At 41.6% G+C, this 20,814-nt stretch overlaps 1 protein-coding gene across 6 annotated transcripts in view; it reads right to left on the bottom strand.

The window, feature by feature from the left end:
• Positions 1-17,561, bottom strand: part of Xpnpep1 (X-prolyl aminopeptidase 1) — a 52,043-nt gene extending 34,482 nt beyond the window's left edge. Inside the window, exons 1-4 of one of the 6 annotated variants that reach the window (XM_020183113.2) lie at positions 17,432-17,550; positions 15,904-16,070; positions 11,915-12,003; positions 5,455-5,579 (exon numbers count right to left, since the gene is read on the bottom strand). In XM_020183113.2, the coding sequence (XP_020038702.1) occupies positions 5,455-5,571 (117 nt within the window). In that variant the 5' untranslated portion in view covers positions 5,572-5,579; positions 11,915-12,003; positions 15,904-16,070; positions 17,432-17,550. The other 5 variants (XM_020183112.2, XM_074078342.1, XM_020183117.2 and 2 more) reach the window with 5 other exon arrangements.
• Positions 17,562-20,814: the final 3,253 nt, after the last annotated feature.

Genomic DNA, 20,814 nt, shown 5'->3' with positions numbered 1-20,814 from the left:
CTAGGATCCTGCACTAGCCTATGAACAGGTTTCTCAATTCCCAGTGTCTCTCTTTTCCAATCCAGATTAAACATTGCTCCACTGATCATGCCACTGTCTTGTTCAAAGATACTCAATGAGTCCCTATTAACAAAAGCATAAACTTCTGACTCTGATGGTCAAAGCCACCCATGACCAGGCATGGGTAACTCATGGGTGGCCATGACCAGGCGCCTATATTTTGTTCTCCTATTCCCATATACTTGCCTATGATATGTCTTTTATGTCTGTCTGTCTCTCTCACGCACAAATTCAACCTGTTCACATTCTAATTTAAATGCCACTTCCTCCATGAAGCCTTCTTTGATCCTGACAGCTTAAACTAGTTCCTCACAACTAACAAACTGCACACTGTAAACCTATGCTATCCATTAGAGAAGCTGCAGCCACATGTAGCTACTGAGCTCTTGAAATGCAGCTAATGTGACTAACACAGAGTATTTAACTATTTTACTTTAATTAACTTAAATATAATTTTCAAACAGAAACTCAAGATTCAATTATTGGAAAGTATGTTTAGAATAACTTGGGTCTGAGTTCACTCTTTCAACTGTGAACTTAATGAAATCTAAATACAGATCAAATACAATAAAAATTACATATTTAAATTAAGATGTTTTATAAGTATTTGAAGACAGTATGGAAAAAAAGAAAGTAAAATATTGTAATTTTTATATTAATGATGTTAAAATGGTATTTTCTACATAATGGGGTAAGTAAAATATATTATTGACATTAATTTCAGTTTCTTTAATGTGACTGAATGAACACATACTACTACTGTATGGTGCTGACTCCTTTCCTATGACATTAGCATTTGTGACTATGTCTTACCTACTCTTTAATCTCTTTAAGGAGAATTTCATTAATTTTCATAATAGTAGTAACAATAATGGTAATAGCAGTTAATATAAGGAATCTTCTCAGGAAATAAGCATGCTTTGAGCATTTGCATCTATTAACTTATTAATCCTGACAACAGCCTTATGAGTGGAAACTGCCACTATCCCCCTTTCATGATACGAAAACTGAGGCTCAGAGAGTCTGATGGCAACAGGGACCAGGAGTGGTGGTGCATACTTATAATCCTCGGGAGACAAAGGTAAGAGGATCATAGTCTGAGGCCCACCTGGGCAAAAGCATGAGACCCTATATGAAAAGCAAACTAAAAGCAAAAGGACTAGGGACATGGCTCAAGTGGTAGAGGAGTGCACAACTAGAAAGTGACAACTCTGGCATCTGAACCCAGATAGTCTCTAAACTTACCTAAACATTAACCACCTGCTTTTGCATTTGCCCAGTACTTAGCAGGTAATCAGAAAAGATGTAACAAATAAACAAAACACAACTTCCCCCACATATGCAAAGATGTACAACTAAGCTACAACCACAGAAATGCCAGTTAAATAGAAACAGCAGTGAAGACAGAAGGACAGCAAAGGTACAAGAATATAAGCTAGTGAAATCTAATAGCAACTTCTGTGATAAGTGACAATACACATTGGGCAAGCTTGACTTTTGGCATTTTTAGGACACTGCTAAGCTAAAAGACTTAGTCTCCTCATAAATGGAGAAGCCATCAAATTCTGATATTCCAGGATCATAAGCAGGAGGAGAAGAGCAGAGGGAAAGCCAGGCACACCTCGGTGGCTTGACCAGCCTCACTGCCATTCCCAAGCAGAACTGCTTTGGATGTATTAGGCCACACCTAATGTGTAGCAGAAAAATTTTTCAACTCAGGGAATAAAAAAATCAGCTTTATGGTCTCACACACACACACACACACACACACACACACACACACACACACACACACACAAAGGAAAAGTTACTTGAGAATAGCACCCAGGTTTAAGATTATCAAGACAAACTTGGCTTAGCTTGGCTACAAGAATGTTCCCTAATAGTAAACATATGGACCGTACAGATTGTATCCTAACCCCAAGCAGAAGAAAACTAAAACTAAAATATAAAGACTATAAGGCCTCCAAACACAGCCTTAACCAAAAATTTTCAACTTTTAATTCAAGTGGCACCATAGGTCAAATGTTTCTGGACAATGAGGACTGTCATGGAGGTAAATGTTCACAAATAAAGTAGATCTATGAGGAGTCATTAGCTGGGACTCCAGAACAGACTATAAAGCCCATTGCAGAGTACTAATCTTACAAAACAGTGCCAGGGATGCACAGAACATGCTCCCATATCAGGCACCACCATCCTGCCCAATACTGAGATAGGATGGCTGCAGTCAAATCAGCCCTACAGCTTGCCGTTTGAAAGGCAGAAACTAAAAACCACCACTGGTGAACTCCACAGAACCAATGTAACATAAAGCCCAAGCACAAAGGCTGGGACAGACAGGAGGCAGCAAAGAGCACATCAGAGGGCCCCAGGCAGAAAGAAAAAATTCCTGTGGGAAACACAACTAAGACTACTTATCCCGTCCTTACTGAAAATGAAAATGTGGTTCCTAAGAACTTGGTGAATCTTCTCTGTCTATTCTAGTGCACACAGATGAATGCAAGGATTCTATTACCAAACCCAACCCTAAAACCAAACCTCTACCCTCACCTTCCCACTGCCTCCTAAATCTAGCATTCACATAGCACCCTTCATGGCCTCTTCACATGCCACAAATCCCTTCCCAGCTCAACAGTCTACTTTCCTATGCACAGCCACACTGAACAACCAGTGGGCTGTGCCCTCAACAGACCTTGTACTTGCTCATCTCCCCTTCATCTTCCTCAATGTGCAAGTCCTCATCATCAGAGGGCTCTCCTCTCCACACACTCACCTCTCCTCACTCTCACCGCCTTCAGGAGCAAGTTCTAACCCATTACAGTCTGAAAGTACGATCACGGATCATCAAAGGTATTCCATGGGACACTAGTCTTCCCAACTCCACCCACTATAACTGTGGAAATTCCATAAACATTTTAAGTCTGGAAAACGCTGAATACTTTATTCCCTTCTTAGAGTTACTCAGTGCACATCAGCACATTGAAGGCCCTGAGAAATCCTGCAGTTACTAAACTGTCAAATACAAAATAAAACATTGAGTTGGTCAGGTGTAGCAGCTCATGCCTATAATCTCAGCTCTTCGGAAGCTGAGGCAGAAGGATCAGGAGTTTGAAGCCAGTCAGGGCTACACTACAGACCCTGTTTAAGAAAAAAGAAAAGAAAAGGGGAGGGAAAGAGAGGAAAGGAGGGAAAGAAAAGGAAAAAAACATAAATTATCACCTTACGCCTGTGGTCCTTGTCATATGCACACAAACCCTGAGGTCATTATGGGAAGTCAAATAAGCCTGTCACAAAAAAGACAAATACTGTATGCTTCGAATTACATGAAGTATCTAAAGTAGAAAACTATTAGGAACAGGAAGTAGAATGGTGGTTACAAGGGGCAGGGAGGAGGAGGAGACAGGGAGCTGCTGTTTAATGGGTATAGCAAGATGGAAAACCTCTGGAGACCAGCTGCACAGCAATGTGTACGCATCATTAACACTCCAGTACTGTATATTTTTAAGTGGTTATGATGGTTGATTTTATGTATGTTTTCCACCACAATTTAAAAAAAAAAATCAGCTCATTTTAGTATTTCCTAGCCCACTGAATCCATTTTTTGCAGAACATCTTATAAGACACAACAGGAATGCCATAGACCATAATTAGGGGAGCACTTCTAAATATCAGAATAGACATCTTTTGGGATCTTTGCTTTGCTTACAATAATGCCTTCATCTGCCAACCCCTCCATCACTTGTGTGTGCTCCACATGTGTGTTTCTCCACTCCCCTCTGTCACACATAGACACACATACACACACACACACATACAGAGTAGCCAGAATGGAGGATTTATACCGATCAGGTTCTCACTTTGGACTCTGGGTTTGGGATTAAGGTTCTAGCTCAATCTGATATCTTAAAAGAAGGACATAAAGAAATAGAAACATGGGAGTTGTCAGGTTTATACCACCTGCCTTCTTGACCAAGAAACAGATGTGTAGCAAGAGTTGGAAGTCCTCCCCATCTAGTTTGTCCTCAGGACCAGCGGCATTCCCATCCAGAGGGTGCACAGGACACCCTGCGGGAGGCCCTGGCAGAAATAACTCCAGAAGCCACCACTGACAACCTACATAGTGCTGTTGGCACTGTCATGCCAACATAGTGCTCCCACCCCTAAACCTTTACAGAGCATTTTTATTGCTCAGAGTGCCTTAAGGCAGTTCCTGTCACCTGCAACTGAAGTATTCGAAAACACCAGCCTATTTCCTACTATTGCTTTTTATTTTCCTGGGTTCTTGCCAAGGAAACTCATCACATTGTTTCCGAGAAGCAAAGTTTCGTGCTTCTCTGCCTTTGCTCCTACTAATCCTCCTGCCTAGAACTCATTCCCTCATACTCCAATCCCACCTGTATCCAAACTCTACCCATCCTTCAAGGTCTACTTCAAAGGCTGCTTCCTGCCCCATGAAGTCCTCCATCATCCTCCCATCCCACCCTCAAACTTTCCCCGTCCAAATTCTCTCAATTGCAGTTACTGTGTTCTACCTTGTAACACAGATGTGTATGCATATCTTAACTCCACTACTAAAAACTGTTTGCTTCTTGTGACCATGAACAATTCTCATCTTTGTGTCATGTACAGCACCTAAGGTAGAGGTTTCACATAAGCAAAGGCTAGAAAAATATATACACATGTCTCTGTGGAAGACTAGCACTTTGTATATTGCTTCATCTCTCACTAACCCTTAACCATACCGAAGGCAGGAATCCAATTTTTATAACCCTACAGTACCATGACCACAGTGTAGGTACTTGCTAACTTGATCACCTCCAAATGGGTGTCAGAATCTGCTGGTCCTCCTGACCTCTTCAGCCCTATCGAATGAGGTCTCTGCCTCTCCAAATCCAACTCTCCCCTATTTGGATAACTGGTGTTCTCAGAAGGAAGGGGCACTCGTTGAGTTGCTTCCAAAGAGGCAGCAACAGAATTCAGTATCTCTAATTACTGCTAGGGTACAGTGCCGTGATAACCTTCTTCCTGCTGTTCTGGCCATGCTAGAGGAATAGGACTATTTGGGTGAGCAGAAGGGAGGAAGGGAAGACAATTCTCTTAGGGGCAGGGTATAGTAGAGGAGATGGCATGGAGTGTATGACTAACAAAAAGGTCCAGAACTTCTGCCCCTTAATTCTTTCCCAATCTATTGCAAATTGGCTAAATTCACTAGAAACAAACAAGCAAGGGCCAAACCTACAGGCATGCAATGAGACAGATCCCTGTGTCAAGCGCCAGATGTGCTCGGTTGTGAGTTGACGATAGAATTCTACATACACATTAGGGATGAGAGGAAGACTGAAAAGAAAGGAAGCTGTTGAGTTCCATCCTCAGCCCATCTCTACTCAGTACCTGGTGAGCATCGCCCGATGGGATGATGTAGGCCTGGATTGGTTCTGTCACGTACTCAGAGTTCCTCATAGCTTGTCTCAGCTGCCGAAGTAGCTCTGAAGTCACCTTTGGAGCCATTCTTCTGTCTGCAACAACAGGAGAGTTTGTTCCAAAGCCAGCCTGTCCCCTCCAATTCAATGCCCAATTCAAAGCCAGCCAGAAAGAGGCACTCTCCAAGTTCTGCCACACTCCCAGCTGTGTCTTCAAACTGACCACCCCAGCACCAGACCAACCCCACAGCTGCCAGAAACACTCATGTTTGCAGTTCTTAAATACTACTTCCAAATAGTCATGTGGCAAGAAAATTTTAGTCACTAAGACTCATTTCCAAATGGATATGTTCCTGTTTCACATCAAGGACTTTATTCAAGAGATAAAATAAATATATATATATATATATATATATATATATATATATATATATACACACATATATATAAATTTATATATATATATTTATATATAAATATGTATATGTATATATATATGTGTTGATCTTCATTTACAATAGCTAAAAAATGGGAGGAAACATATGATTGGTTAAATAAACTATTCTATATACTCTATATACTACAACACACTAAGAACTAAAAAGTTATACAGACCTAGAAAAAGATGCCTAGATAAGAATAATTAAAGACAGGTTACAAAATACATATAGACCCTTTTTATTTATTTAAAATTGTAATTGAAGTTTCCAGAAAGACAATCACCCAAGTGTTAACAGTGGTTACCCTGGAGTAAGTATATTTGGAGTGATTGTTTTCTTCTTCTGGTGATTTTCTGCTTCTTAAGTTTGTCTGCTTTAAAAGAAGCATGGTTTATAAACTTTTTTTTAACCAGTTAAGCACACATTTGGAGGAGAAAGCTCAGTCTACCAGCAGTTAAAAGTCTTAAATCTTTCGCTGCAGTGAACAGCACTACCTGTGAACCTCAGTGCTGGGTTCACTTCTGTAAAATATGATAGGGTAAATTAGACACAAGGTTCAAACTGAGCTCCAAGAAGTCCCAGGGGCCCAGAAGACCCTATTAGCTCAATAAAACCAGAATCACCAGCTCTACAAAACGCAAAACAGGAAAAGAAAAACAAAAATCCTTAAAAAGAAATGTATGGGCATTAAATATGGTCCCAGGAGGAATTCTTTTACCAATGTAGTCAAAAGCAAAAGGGTACTGCATGCTAGTGAGAACAAGAAACTCTATTTCTATATGGCAAAGGCACAGATGACACCACCTAGCTTAACCACTTTAGTTGGTTCTTTAAGAAAACCTTTTCTCAATACTGATATATATCAGTTAATCGTTCTGATAAACATCGTAGCTATAGTCCAATGGTTATGTAACAAAAGGACTTCACAAACAGTCAATATAGAGTAGTGATCATACATATTTACCACACCCATACAAAACTAACTAACACAAAACTACACGATTAAAATTCACAGTAGAGGGCTGGAGTGTAGTTCAAGCAGTAAGCACCTTGCCTAGCAAGCACAAGGCCCTGAGTTCAAAAAAACCCCAGTATCATAAAAGAAAAATTCACGGTACAATATTGAGTCTTTTCTTTCTTTCTTTCTTTCTTTTAATTGGGTTTTTACACTAGGTCTTGCTATGTAGCCTTGATTGGTTATGAACTTACTATGTAGCCTACATTGGCTACAAATTCATGACCCTTCTACTCCAGCCTCCCAAATGTTGGGATTATAGGCCCATGCCACAGGGCCTGGCTTGTCAACTTCTTTATAAATAGATTTTACCTTTAAGAGCAGTTACAGGTCCACAGCAAAATTAAGCATAAAGTACAGAGCTCCCACATAGTTCCTGCCACAACATACACACACACACACACACACACGCGTGCACGCACACACACCAACAACCTCTACCACTATCAGCATCCCCCACCAGAGTGGTACTTTTGTTACAATCAATGAATGAACCCCAAAATTATTATTACACAAAGTCCCCATAGCTTACTCCTCACCTCACTCTTGGTATTGTAAATTCTATGGGTTTTGACAAATGTATAATGATATATATCCCCCATTATAGAATTATGTATTTCACTGCCCTAAAAGTCTTCTGTACTCAACCTATTCATCCTCCTAACCCTGTCTTTTCAGGATGTCATATAGTCATATGGTTTGACTCATATAGTAGGAAGCCTTGTCAAATTGGCTTCTTTCTCTCAGTTTTATACATTTAAGATTTCATGATTTGATAGCTCATTCCTATTTAGTCCTGAATAATATTCCAATGTCTGGGTATACTGTAACTTATTTATCCATTCACCTACTGAAAGACATAGGTTGCTTCTAAGTTTTAGTAATTATGAATAGAGGTGCTATAAAACATTCACTTTCAGGTTTTTGTGTCAATGCAAGATTTTAAGTCATTTGAGTAAATATCAAGGAGTGTGACTGCTGGATTGGATGGTAATGGTTTATGTAGTTTAGTAAGGAACTGTCTTCCAAAATGGCTGTATTATTCTACACTTCCACCAGCAATGAATAAGACTTCCTGTTGCTTCATATCCTTGCCAAAATTTGGTACTGCAACTGCTTTGGATTTTGCCTACTCAATTTTTAAACAAATAAGAAAAGATTTTATTTAACCAAAAACATTCTAATGCACAATGCCTCATGGAGAGTTCTAATGAGGCAATTATAGTAAGATCATCTTCAAGGGTTGACATGCTGACTAACTGTGGCTTACACTCTGCTCAGGATGGATCCCTTTTCTTGGTTCTTCTCCAACATTTTCATTGCTTCTTCCTGTTCATCACCACCAGCACCTTGGGTTTTTATACCTGAGTTGTTATGGTTATCTCCAATAGACTCCCTTATGAGGTACTGTATGAATCACAGGACTCCTTGAACAAGTGTCCCATTCATTATCTACACCAAGGACAACTCCAGCAGCAGGCCAGGGCTCTACCTGAGGAGTCTCATAAGGTCAGAAGTATTCAAAAAGTCACTGAACTGTTGGTGAATCAATCCATTTTCCTTGCATTTCAGCTACCTCTGAATACTACTATTTTTTCCTTTTATTTAATCTATTGAGCCTATAACTTTTCATCTATCAGAGGAAGAGAGGTCAGCAGTATCTGGTCTGATCTGGTTTATATGTCAACATATGATCCAACATATGATCCAATATGAAGCTTGCTCATAAGAGTAGCAGCATCTGATATCTTTCAAGAGTTTCAAAATAGATTTACTATTCTTGTGAACTATATTTCTGAACAAGTGAACTTCTGCCTTCCTAACCAAGGTCTTACTATGTTGCCCAAGCTAATCTCCAACTCCTGGGTTCAAGTAATCTTACTGCCTCAGCAGAGTAGCTAGGACTTCAGGCATATACTCCATGCCTGGCTAGATTAACATTTGAAAAGACAGACAAAAATAAAAACTTCCTTTGGAGCAACAGTTCAACCTTGGCTGCACATTAGAACCACCTGCGGAACTTCTGATTTAATTGGTCTGGAGTGCAGCCTTGGCATGCAGATTTTTAAAAAGCAAATATCTGATAAAGTCCAACATACTTTCAAGATTATTAATTTCCTTACAGAGTGTGGCTTCTAATTTAGGCACATTCTAACTTCAGAATTTTGATGGAACCAACTTGATGTTTACAGTGCTGACTTGTCATATGTATTAACATCATCAGTCTCTAACCTCATCAATAAAGTTAATACAACCAATGATAAGCATAAATCCTCAACTGCAAACTGACAACCATCAAAGGTAAAGTGGACCTGGTCAAAGACATATTCTGCTTCACTGAAACTTGCATCCTCATCACTACATTCTGACCTTCATCACCCCCTCCTATCCATTACTACATATTCCTCATCTTGACTGGCAATATTAGGCCTTCTCAGAATCATCAGCATCATCAGCCTGTCTCTACTACAGTGCTGTATTTACTACCCTCCACAATGTCACCTGCCCCTATCATCTCTCTCTCAACACTCCCTTTTTCCTTTCTTCTCATCCTTCAAGTCCATCACATTTGACTGGTATCCTTGGTGAAATGTAGCCAGTTATTTGTCACTTCTATTAGATATTATGAAGAAACTCCCAATATAAAACCAATGTCAGGGTATGATAAAAGGTAGTGGCAACAACAGTAGGTGCAAGAGAAGACAGCAACAGGCCATTGGTAGAGGTGATGGTCTGTGGCAATACAGACAGCTCCCACTGAGGTGAATACAATGGGCAATGGTGGTTAGGGCAACTGTAGCCACAAAAACCACAGGTCTTAAAAGGGACTGACTCAATGAGTAAGCAGCTAGAGCTGAGGAAAGAGCAAAATGGGGACAATTATAACCCTCAGCCGTTGAGGTGGCAGCAGTTGAAAAGGCAGCAAAGAGGAGGAGGGGAAAAACATGGATATGACCTCTGTAAGGTAATTTTTAAGAAGATTAAATTAGTTACTCCATATAAAGCATTTAGGTGCCTGGCACATAATAAATGTTATGTAAGTATGTGCAATTATTAGAGCTAGATACACAATTAACATAAATACAATCTGAAAAACAGTGTAACGTGTATACTGCCTCTCCCTAGAACAGAGACCACATCATTTGTGTATCCTTGTATCTAACCCAGCATCTGCTGCATACCTATGCTCTCTGAAATGGCTAAATGAATGTCACAAGTTTGTGTCAATGACCTTTTCAGACCCACATAACAAACTGTAATAAATCTGCAGTGAAAGAAGAAAGTTAGGAACTTAAGAAAGATGTCATATTACAACATCTGCTCATCTCACATCCTCTTATTTTTCAGAAATGGTAGTAGCAGCCAAGAGCTAAACAGGATGTGCAGAAAAGTGGAAAGCCATGGATAGGCCTAGTCCATGATATAACATTAGCCCATACACTGCCAGGTATTTTTAAATTGTATCTTAAAAAGAATGACTATGGAAAAGTCTTTTGCATGTATGTGGATCTGCTTTTCGAAGTAAGTTCCCAAACCTTCAGCCTTTATCACTCTTTTTCACTGCTTGCACATGAAAGTATACCCTATTTACCTCATTGGGTAGCTAGAGTTAAAACATAATAATGTGTGTGAAAGTACTGTGTGTAGCGGGTAACACATGTAGGAGCTCAAGAAATATTTGAATCTGGATCTGAAGCACCAGCTGGGATTCCCACCCATCTTGCTATAATAGAAAGGGCTGATTTACTCCAATTTCGGCATCTTAACACATGCACAGATGCTCTTCCAGCATCAATAGCTCTAGAGGTGGCAGTTTGTTTCTCTGCTGCACAGTTTAGGGAGGGCTGAGGGCTTCACATACATTAGTGGTTAATGCTCACAACAATACTCCAAGGGAGGTTTCACTATTTCCATTTAAAGGAACAGAGTTAAAAGCAGTTAAGTAATTGCCCAAGTCAGCTGGATCATCAGGAAGGAAGGCTCAGTTCTCAAGTCCATACCCCATTATCAACATATTATCTAGAGAACTTAAAGAGGATTAGAGCATTCTAAAACCAGAACAATCAAAACATATGGGCACCAGTCCCCAGCTGGCATCTGCAACCTCAGAAAAATGACACTCCCTGAAACTTTATTTCTTCATATATAATAAAAAGAGAAGTTCTTTTCCAACTCTAACTTTCATGATTCTATTCCTTTTTCCCTTTCTTTTCTTCCTCCTTCCTCTCCTACTTTCTACTATGGCCCAAATGTGCTTGATACAACTTTTTTTAAATGAGCTAAAATTGCATATACTAATAGCACTGCCATTCTAAAGGGAGGTTTCTTATGCACTTTAAGGGATCAACTTTCATTCAGCAAAAAAGGAAACACTGTGGTTCTACCAGGTGGTCCATAGAAAAACACTGGCTTACCTGGGATAGAACTACAGTAATACACCACTTTTCAGAATTCAGGTTTCTGGCAACTCATCGGAAAACTAACAAATTCTGGGGGAAAAAAACTGTCCCAAATTTTTTTCCTGAGATTTTTCCTAAACACACACTCAATTTATAAAGCACAATAATGTATTTCTCATTTCAGAATCTGACAAAAGGTTGAAAGCTAATTTCTAAGGTAATCAATAAGGGACTAGATCAAAGGACATAATTAGAAGAACTACAATAGTACCTTTTCAATAATAATCTATCTCTACCACCATCACCACCATCCACTCACCCCCACAAGAATGGGAAGTACAAAAAACTGTAATTCTCTGACTTACTACCTTAAAAATAAGGTAGTAAATACATAAAAACAGTAACCAACCATCCAGGGAGCCAAAGAACAAAAAGATTTTTAATTCCCAGTTCCTCTCCTCAGCCATGATCAACTACTAATCCCTTACTCCTTCTTCTCACTCAATTTGGAGTCAGGATGGGGAGACCTAAAATCCTCTTGAGATGTTTCATCTAATTTATAAGCAAAATTATTACCTGTTTCCACACCTGTGTCTCCTGAGGGTGTCACCTCGTTAGGTTCAATTATTCTTAAATTTCTCAGGTGAAAATCCTGGTGACTTGTCCTTAAAAAGACAGAGAGCAGGAAGTTGCAGACTTTGACCATAGTAAACGTGGCAAGGCAAAAAAATGCATCGACTTGACTTGGCAGTTTTCTTCTGTGAGTCAGAAGAACTCTCACCCCAGTATCAATGGTAGAATAAATAAAAGTTTTAGCCATGTGCCAGTGGCTCATGCTGGTAATCCTAGCAATTTGGGAGGCTGAGATAGGGAAGATCGTGGTTCAAAGGCAGCCCAGGCAACTAGTTCATGAGATCCCATTTCCAAAATAACCAGAGCAAAAATGAACTTGAGGTGTGGCTCAAACAGAAGAGTGTCTGCTTTACAAGCAGAAAGTCCTGAGTCCAAACCCCAGAACCACCAAAAAAAAGTTTCAGATAAAACTTATAGGTATCAACCATCAACCATCACTATGGCAGGATCTAGCTTCCACTTCATGAATTCTCTCCAATTACGTCTGATCACCTTATAAGTAGGCTAAGATTTTATTTTCAATGACTGTACACATTCGATTTGGTTCTATTTCACATCTGTCTATTTTTCTTTATGATTCCCATTCTTTCACTCTGGTGTCTTTTATTAATTCAATCATTTTAGGCCCTCATTTTATAATTCCTTTCAGACTTTCCATTTGGGATAGAAATGTTCATGTTTGCTAATCTGCTGCCTCTCCCTGTTGGTGGCTCACATCTTGTGTGTTTTATCTTTTGTTAATATCTTATCTTCAGCTGGGCATGATGACACATGCCTATGATCCACTGGAGGCAGGAGGATCACAAGTTGGAGGCCAGGCTGGGCTACAACATAGAGAAAAGCTTATCTTCATTATAGACTGGTTCAGCTGGGCATGGTGGCTCCCACCTGCAATTCTAGCTACTCCAAGAGATGGGTTTGAGGCCAGCAAGGAAGAAAAATAGTAATCCAGGCAAGGTGGCACAGCTGTAATCCCACTTAAACAGGAGGTCATGGGTAGAAGGATCATGGTCTGAGGCTGGCCAAGAGACCCTATCAGAAAAACAACTAAAACAAAAAAGGCTGAGATGTGGCTCATTCTCACCCAGCAAGTGTGAAGCCCTGAGTTCGAACCAGGAAAAAAAAAAAAGCAACACAGTAATCAAGACATTGTGTTACTATATAAGGATAAACTTACAGACCATAAAGGCCAGAATAAACCCTCAAATTTACTATCAACAGATTTTTGACAAGGGGGCCTCTTGGCACCCATTCAATGGGAAAAGAAAGTTTCTTTAACACATGTTGCTGGAACAAGTGGATATCCATTTGCAAATGGACTAAGTTGGATCCTTAACTCAAAACAGATAAATAAATTAATACAACATAAATACAGACGCTAAGCTATAAAACTCTTAAAAGCTAGGCATAAATCTTCCTGACTTTGAACTTGGCATTGATTTCTTAAGATATAATATCAAAAACACAAGCAACAAAAGAATATATAGACACTGGATTTTATCAAAATTAAACTTTTGTGTTTCAAAGAATATCATGAAGTGGAAGGAAAACCTATACATGGCAGAAAATATTTGCAAATCTGTTAAGAGTCTATATCCAGAATATATAAAGAACTATTACAACTCAACAATAAAAAAAGATACATAACCTAATTTTAAAATGCGAAAAAGATCTGAATAGACATTTCTTCATGAAGATATACAAATGGCCATGCACATCAATCCTCCCTAATGCTCAACATTGGGGAAATGCAAAACAAAACCACAATGATATCACTTCGCGCCCACTCAGAAACAGACAATAACAAGTGTGGGTGAGGGTATGGAAAATTAGAATCTTCAAGCATTGCTGGTAGAAATGTAAAATGGTGGTGTAGCATTGGAAAACAGTCTGATAGTTCCTTAAAAGATTAAACAGAGTTAGCATCCAACCCACACAATACCACACCACTCCTAGGTAAATATTCAAGAAAACTGAAAACATATATCCTCATAAAAATTTGTTAACAGGGCTACAGATGTAGCTCAGTGGAAGAGTACTTACCTAGCATCTATAGGACCCTTGGTTTAATTCCCAGCACCACACCAAAAAAAAAGAAAAGAAGGAACAAAACTTGTACACAAATATTCACAACTGCATAATCTATAACAGCCAAAAAGTAAAAACAACCCAAATGTCCAAATGATGATGGATAAATAAAAGTGGTTCATCCATACAATGTGATATTACTTGACAAGAAAAAAAGTCACACTTGAAACATAGGTAAATCTTGAAAACATCATGCTAAGAAAAAAACCTATGACAAAAAGACTATATAGTACATGATTCCATTTCTATGCAATGATCAGAATAGGCAAAACTATACAGACAGGGAGTAGATTAGTGGTTGCCGAGGTCCAAGGGGGAAACTGGGGAAAATGAGGACTGATTATTAAAGGCTAAAGATTTATTTTGAGGGGGAGGAGATGATGAAAATGTCCTAAAAACAAATTGCAGTGATGGTTGTACAACTCAGGCAATATACTAATAACTATTAAACTATACACTTTAACAGAGGAATTGTACCGTACATCTCAATAAAGCTGTTATAAATTTTACAAAGACATATCTTTTTCTTGGACACACTTCAGGTCACATTCTCACCCAATTTCCCATAACTTCAGGGTAAGTTTATAAGATGGTGAGTGAAGGAAGTCAATCCCCTCCAAAAGTCCTCAAAAGCTTCCTACCAACCTACAGCCTAACTCATCATAATCCGCTTGCTTGACCCCATTTCTAGTATCTAACTTACCAAAAGCTCCACTGTTCAGGTGACGATGTCTCCTAACAAGTGAGAGAGAAAGAGAGAAAGAGAAAAAACTGGAATGGCTGGTTCAAGCACAGGACTAGAGAGGTAGGTTAGCCAGAGGCAGACCTATCTGTTCAATTTACAGAAGCAAAGATAACTTCCACAGACCACATACCGCAGTAGCTGTAAAGCTGAGACCAGAAACCAAGTCTGACAACTGAGTGCTAACTCTCAAGGTAAGCATCACCACCTCTACTCTCTGTCAGGATGCAGGAGCCATAAGCATCTGAACAATTCAGTTGCCCTGCTCTTATTGTATCTTGATCTCTATCTACTCTTCACTTACTTTGACAGACACATTCTCAATGCGCCCTTCACCTACTTTGATAGACACATTCGCAAGCTGTCTGTCAAAGCAAGACTATCATTAAATGTTAGAGTTAAGAGTGTGTACCTCAGGGACCACCTAACTCAACTCCCTCCTCTAGACAAACTGAGAAGCAGGCATCAAACGACCCACTTAAACCTCACCACTATTTAGTGACATTATTAGAAAGAGTCCAGACCTCCCAACTTCTTCCTCTTCCCAGGACTTCTGCAGCCTATACCTTTTCCAAGTCAGGACAAGCCACAAGATGGGTAACAGGAAAGAAGCATGCAGACATGCATCTCCTGTTCAATCTTTGCACAAGATGGTTATGAGCAGACCTACTAAAAACTACACATTTCTCTCCCTTTCTTTTTAAAAGAAATTCCAGCAGGATTCTAGGTATCCACCTCCAACCCTACCCTCAGTCCATGACGAGAATCATATATGCCTACTGCTCAAATGGGGCAAAACAAGGACCAAAGCTGGGTGTGGTGCACCCTTGTAATGCCAGCACTTGGGAGGCTGAGGCAAAACGTTTGCATGTTCAAGGCTAGTCTGGGCTACATAGTCTGTCTCAAAGAAAAAAGGACCAAGATTTCAATTCATATAATCAATCATGTCTCGTGAGATGAGACAAAGGTAAGTTAGAATAAGCTCTTTGCCTACCCAGAATCCATCCCTCTTCTTTTGACGAGCACTGTGGTTTTCCATTTGAGAACATCCCTCCCCCATTTCAGTCCAAGGCGTTGGGATGACTATCAATCATTTACCTACCAGGTTCTGACACCCAGGCCTGGTCAATCCAGTCCTCTGGTCATGATTGGTTCAGGGACAGACAGAAGAATCAAGTCAGTCCAGTGAGAATGAGACCTGGGACTTCTAGTCCGACCATGGGAAGAGAAGTGTTTCTGCTGGGACTGTCAGCCTACAACTCTTATCACCTGCCATAAGAGAAAGGCTGCATGAGAGTGAAGCCAAGCCTGAAGAAATCAGAACCAAGAGATGCAAAAGAGAGGCCAAGTCTGATACCAGTATTGATGCTCTGCTTTCAGCCACACTAGAAACTAGCCCAATCCTACTTTATCTAAGTGCATTTGAGCCCAGCTGCCATGCCCTAAACTGAAAGACGTCCTCACTTCTACAGCAGATTGCACTGAAATTCAACCTTCAGGAGGGTACCTGGGGAAAAAGGCCTCCCTTTCTCAGCCTACCAGCTGATGTTCAAAGACCCTTCTGCCCCCAAAATATTGAGATTCCATGGATCTAGCAAAGGTCCTCAAAGACTTTTTCTCAGCCTACAGCCTAACTCATCATAATTCACTTGTCTGACCCCATTTCTAACACCTAACTTACAGAAAGCTCTTTCCACATGGAAATTTGCCCACACACCCTTCCACAGTGCGGGTGTGGATCTTTGCCCACCCCTATCGTGTTGTGGCAAGGCCAAATCCAGGGGAAGGTGGGCTTCATACCTGACCTGGTCTGAATTCAGCAAGTAGGCCTGGCCATGTTGCTAATGAGTTCATTTAAGTCTCAACAGGTCTTAGAGGGTGAGTGACAGCCTGTGGATCGCCAAAGTTTGAATTTTGGCCTTTGTGAACTTTAATCATTTCTCTTGGTCTCCCACTTTGTGGGGGTGCTCTGATTAAGTGTTCCCAGGGTGTTGGGACGTTTAATCTAAGGCCAGGGGATTGTCCTTATTTCCCAATGCCCAAGGAAAACCCAGGGCAGGATACTGATGAAATATCACTGAAGATTATGCCAAAATATTCCCTAATACAGACTCTGAAACCACTTGGGTGGAGAGGGCCCCATGGCTGCGTGTCTTTGTGGTTGTGAAGTAAGGCGAAATGCAGGTATATAAATTGTCAGGGTTGTAACTTGAATATTAGATTGCCCTGGAAGAAGGGTTAGGGCGGGGCTCGCCCACCTCCCGGTATCCGGGGAGGACCCAACAAGGGCCAACTTCCTGCTGCTGCGGGGCCTTCCCAGGGGGCCCGGGGCTCGGTGACTGTCGCCATGCCCTCCAGCCCAGCGCCGCAGGTCCTTTGGCACACTCGTCTCGGTACCGGCTCAGGCTACCTCGGGGTGCCCATAGCCCGGCCGGAAACGAACAGGATCCTGCCCGGCTGCATGGCTCTGTCCCTGGCTGGGGGTCCAGCCAGCTCCGGCCCTCACCTGACCGCGGCAGGCCCAGTGCTCCTCACCCGCTTGTCCCTGCCCTCCCGGGGTGCAGCACACGCGTCCGGACAAGGCGGCTGCGCCTTGCTCGGATGCCGGCTTCCCGGCAGAGTCCTCTCACCTTACTCGCGGTGACTTTCTGGAGGCTGCCATTCGGCGGTGACGTGCCCCGGCCCACGTCAGGGGAGCGCAGACCAGCTGATCACCCGGAAAGGCAGGAAGAAGGGAGGTGCGCGAGCAGCCCGGCAGCAGCGTACGTAGGGCCGGCCACACCCCCCTCTGTGGCGCGCTCACGCCACGGCCCCGCCCACCCGCCGGGCGGGGCCTCTTTGAATCCTCGCCGTAGCCACCCGAGTCCAGGGACCCAACCCGCATCTGCATCGAGCGGGAGGTGCCTCTCTGCTGCGAGTTAGGAAGAGGACGCCGTGCTGCGGAGTACCATCATTTCTGTTCATTTTTCTCCCCATTTCCAAAAAGAAAGCGAAGAGCTTTGCAGGCTAAAGGGGTTGCGGCGCCCTCCTGGGGATGACCCTGCCTTCTGGGCAGCTAAGAGGAGGGGTACACGGCCAGTTCTGGTCCAACCAAGATAGGAGTTCTTCGAGGTTTGGAGCAGAGTCTCACTTGCTGAGGCATTATAGATGTCCCAAAATCATTTCTTCAGAAAGCTTCAAAATCCAGCTGCCCACTCCTTTTGGATAACTGCTAGGCCCTTCAAAGTTAACCAGTACAAATGGAGCTCCAGACCCAATACACCAAAACAAGAATGTCCTCCAACAAGCAGCCTCCACCATCTCAATTACTGGCTGTTCCATTCTTTAAGTCCAAAACCGGAATCATCCCTGCCCCATGTCCCATCTACCCAAAAATCCTGTTGGCCTTGTCTTCAAAATATATTAATCTGACCGCTTCTCACTCTCCTTCCTCCTGTTACCCATCTGGTGTGCATCTTACTGACTCACCTGTGTGACTATACCTGCACAGTCTAAGATCAATCTTTTGAGGTCTGAGATCGGGGTCACTTCTCTGCTTAGCACTTTTTCTTTTAAGTACTGGGGCTTGAACTCAGGACCTACACCTTGAACCACTCCACCGCCAGCCTTTTTTTGTAAAGGGGTTTTTTTTGGTTTTTTTTTTTTTTTTTTTTTGAGATAGGGTCTCATGTACTATTTGCCCGTGCTGCCTTGGGCCACGATCCTCTGGATCTCTGCCTCCAGAGTCGCTAGGATTACAGGCCTGAGTCATTGGCGCCCAGCACTGCTGAGCACTTTCCAGTAGTTCCCCATCTCACAGGGGATGAAGGCTCTACCTGTAGATCTCCTCCACCTTATTTCTACTGTCCCCACCTTTTCTACTCCAATTAAACTGGCCTCCTTACTATATTTGAAACAGCTGGGCATGCTCATGCCCCAGGCTTCTGGATTTGCTCTTCCCCCAAATATACAGGTTCATTTTCCTAAGACCAACTCTGATCACTCTATTTAAAATTGTAAACTTCCTCTGACATGCTCAAGTCCCCTTAGCCTGCTCCATTTTTTTTTCATAGCACTTAGCTCTTTTAAACATGATTTAAAAAAAATAAATATTGCATTCTGCTCCCTTTCTCTCTACCCTACATACACACACACACACACACACACACACACGCCATAGTTATCAGTGCAGGAATTGTTTCTGTCTTATTTAATGATGAACAATATCTAACATTTAGTAAGTTCTCATATATTTTCTGTGAGAACGAATGTCCCTAGAATGTACACTCTTCAAGATCAGGAACAGTGACTATCTTGTTCACTGTTATGTACCCGATGCTTAAAACAGCACCTGGCACTAAATGAAAGTGACCAGATTTTCAAAAGATAATCTGCACCTCGTCCTGCATTGACCTGGCTGAAGGCCTAACGCATCTGTGACAAATGGGTTCTGCTGCCTGCAAGAATTTAAAGTTCTAGTGAGTATTCAAAAAACACTGAAACTATGAAAGAATCAAAGATGTGGTGTACCAGAACAACTGTTCCATTTCCCCAAAGTGATGGAACCAAAAAGAGAGAGACTGTAAACAAAATACTGGACACAGCCCACATCTGAAAAATGTAGGGAAAGATCAAGTGAAAAGACAGAAAACTTACGATACCAAAAAGAGAGAAGTAACGCCTGAAGGAGAGAAGGATTTCATAAAATCATATTGCCTCGGAGAAGAGTTGGCTCAGAATTTATGTGATTGGCTTTAGGGCAGAAAGAGAAGCACTTGGTATTCCTGTTTGCTGGATAATCAAGCCCCCTTCCTGCTCTTGACGTCAGGGAGAAGTTGAAGGGAATTCCATTACAGAGGGAAAACCTTAGGGGTTAAGGCTGGTTCTCCTGACGCTGCAGTCCTCACATTTTTGAGCACATGGGATACACTGAGCACTGTGAGTGTAGCCCAAAGCAACCCAGTGAGTAAGGACCATTGTCCTTATGTTACTGGTTGAGGAGACTGAGGTGGCCCAAAGTCCTTGAGCTCTTAAGTGTGAGACTGCGATGTGTGTGAAGGCAGCAGGATGGATTCTTAGCTCCCACATACTAAACCAGGAGGTTTAGTATGCCTTCAACCAACCCTCCAGCTACACAGCAGAAAGAGGGAGGCAACCGATTTCAGCATTTGAACTCGGCCTGGATGGGTCTTAGATGCAAGTAGAAATATTAAAGGTGGAAACATGGTGTGTCAAATTGTGAGGCCACAAATTCAGACATTCAAACCCTAACCTCCAGTACCTTAGATGTGACCGTATTTGGAAACAAAGTCATTGCATGTGCAATTAATTAAAATAAGGTCACACTGGAGCAGGGTAGGTGCTTACTCAATGTTCCTATTTTCAAAAAAGGAAATTTGAGGCTAAGTGATAGAGTACCCACCTAGCAAGCATGAGGCGCTGAGTTCAAACCCCAACCACAAAAGAGAAAGAAAAAATTTGGACACATCATACAAGGAGAATGCCATATAAACACGAAGGCAAAGATCAGGGTGATCTATCCACAGGCCAAGGAACACCAAAGATTGCCCAAAACAAAAAGCCACCAGAAGATTAGGAACAAGGCATGGAACAGATTCTTCCTCCTAGCTCTCAGAAGAAAGCATCTCTGCAGATACCTTGATCTTGGACTTCCAGCCTCCAAAACTGTGAGACAATAAAGTTTCTATATTTTAGACCACCCAGTTAGATCTGGGAAACGAATACAAAATGAGTTCTTAAGCCCGTGTCTAGATGGTAGACCTGTTATTTTGACCACCCAACTTTCATTCGTTCTACTTCTTTTAACTATATCCTCAGAGCCCAACTTTCCCTCCTGTCCTCCTTCATTCTCAGGCTATGTTGTCCTAGTGACATGCTTGAATTCTGAGGTGCAAGCTATAGTGATGGGCTCAGAGATTGCTGTGGGATCAGTGCAATGCAATGAGGTTTTCATTCTAAGTACTAGAACAAGAGCTTGCTCTTCTTCCCCAGGCAAGAGCCTGGAGCAGGTGCT

Source organism: Castor canadensis, chromosome 7 (assembly GCF_047511655.1).
Source record: "Castor canadensis chromosome 7, mCasCan1.hap1v2, whole genome shotgun sequence".
NCBI lineage: Eukaryota > Metazoa > Chordata > Mammalia > Rodentia > Castoridae > Castor > Castor canadensis.
This window is presented reverse-complemented; position numbering and strand designations above follow the sequence as displayed.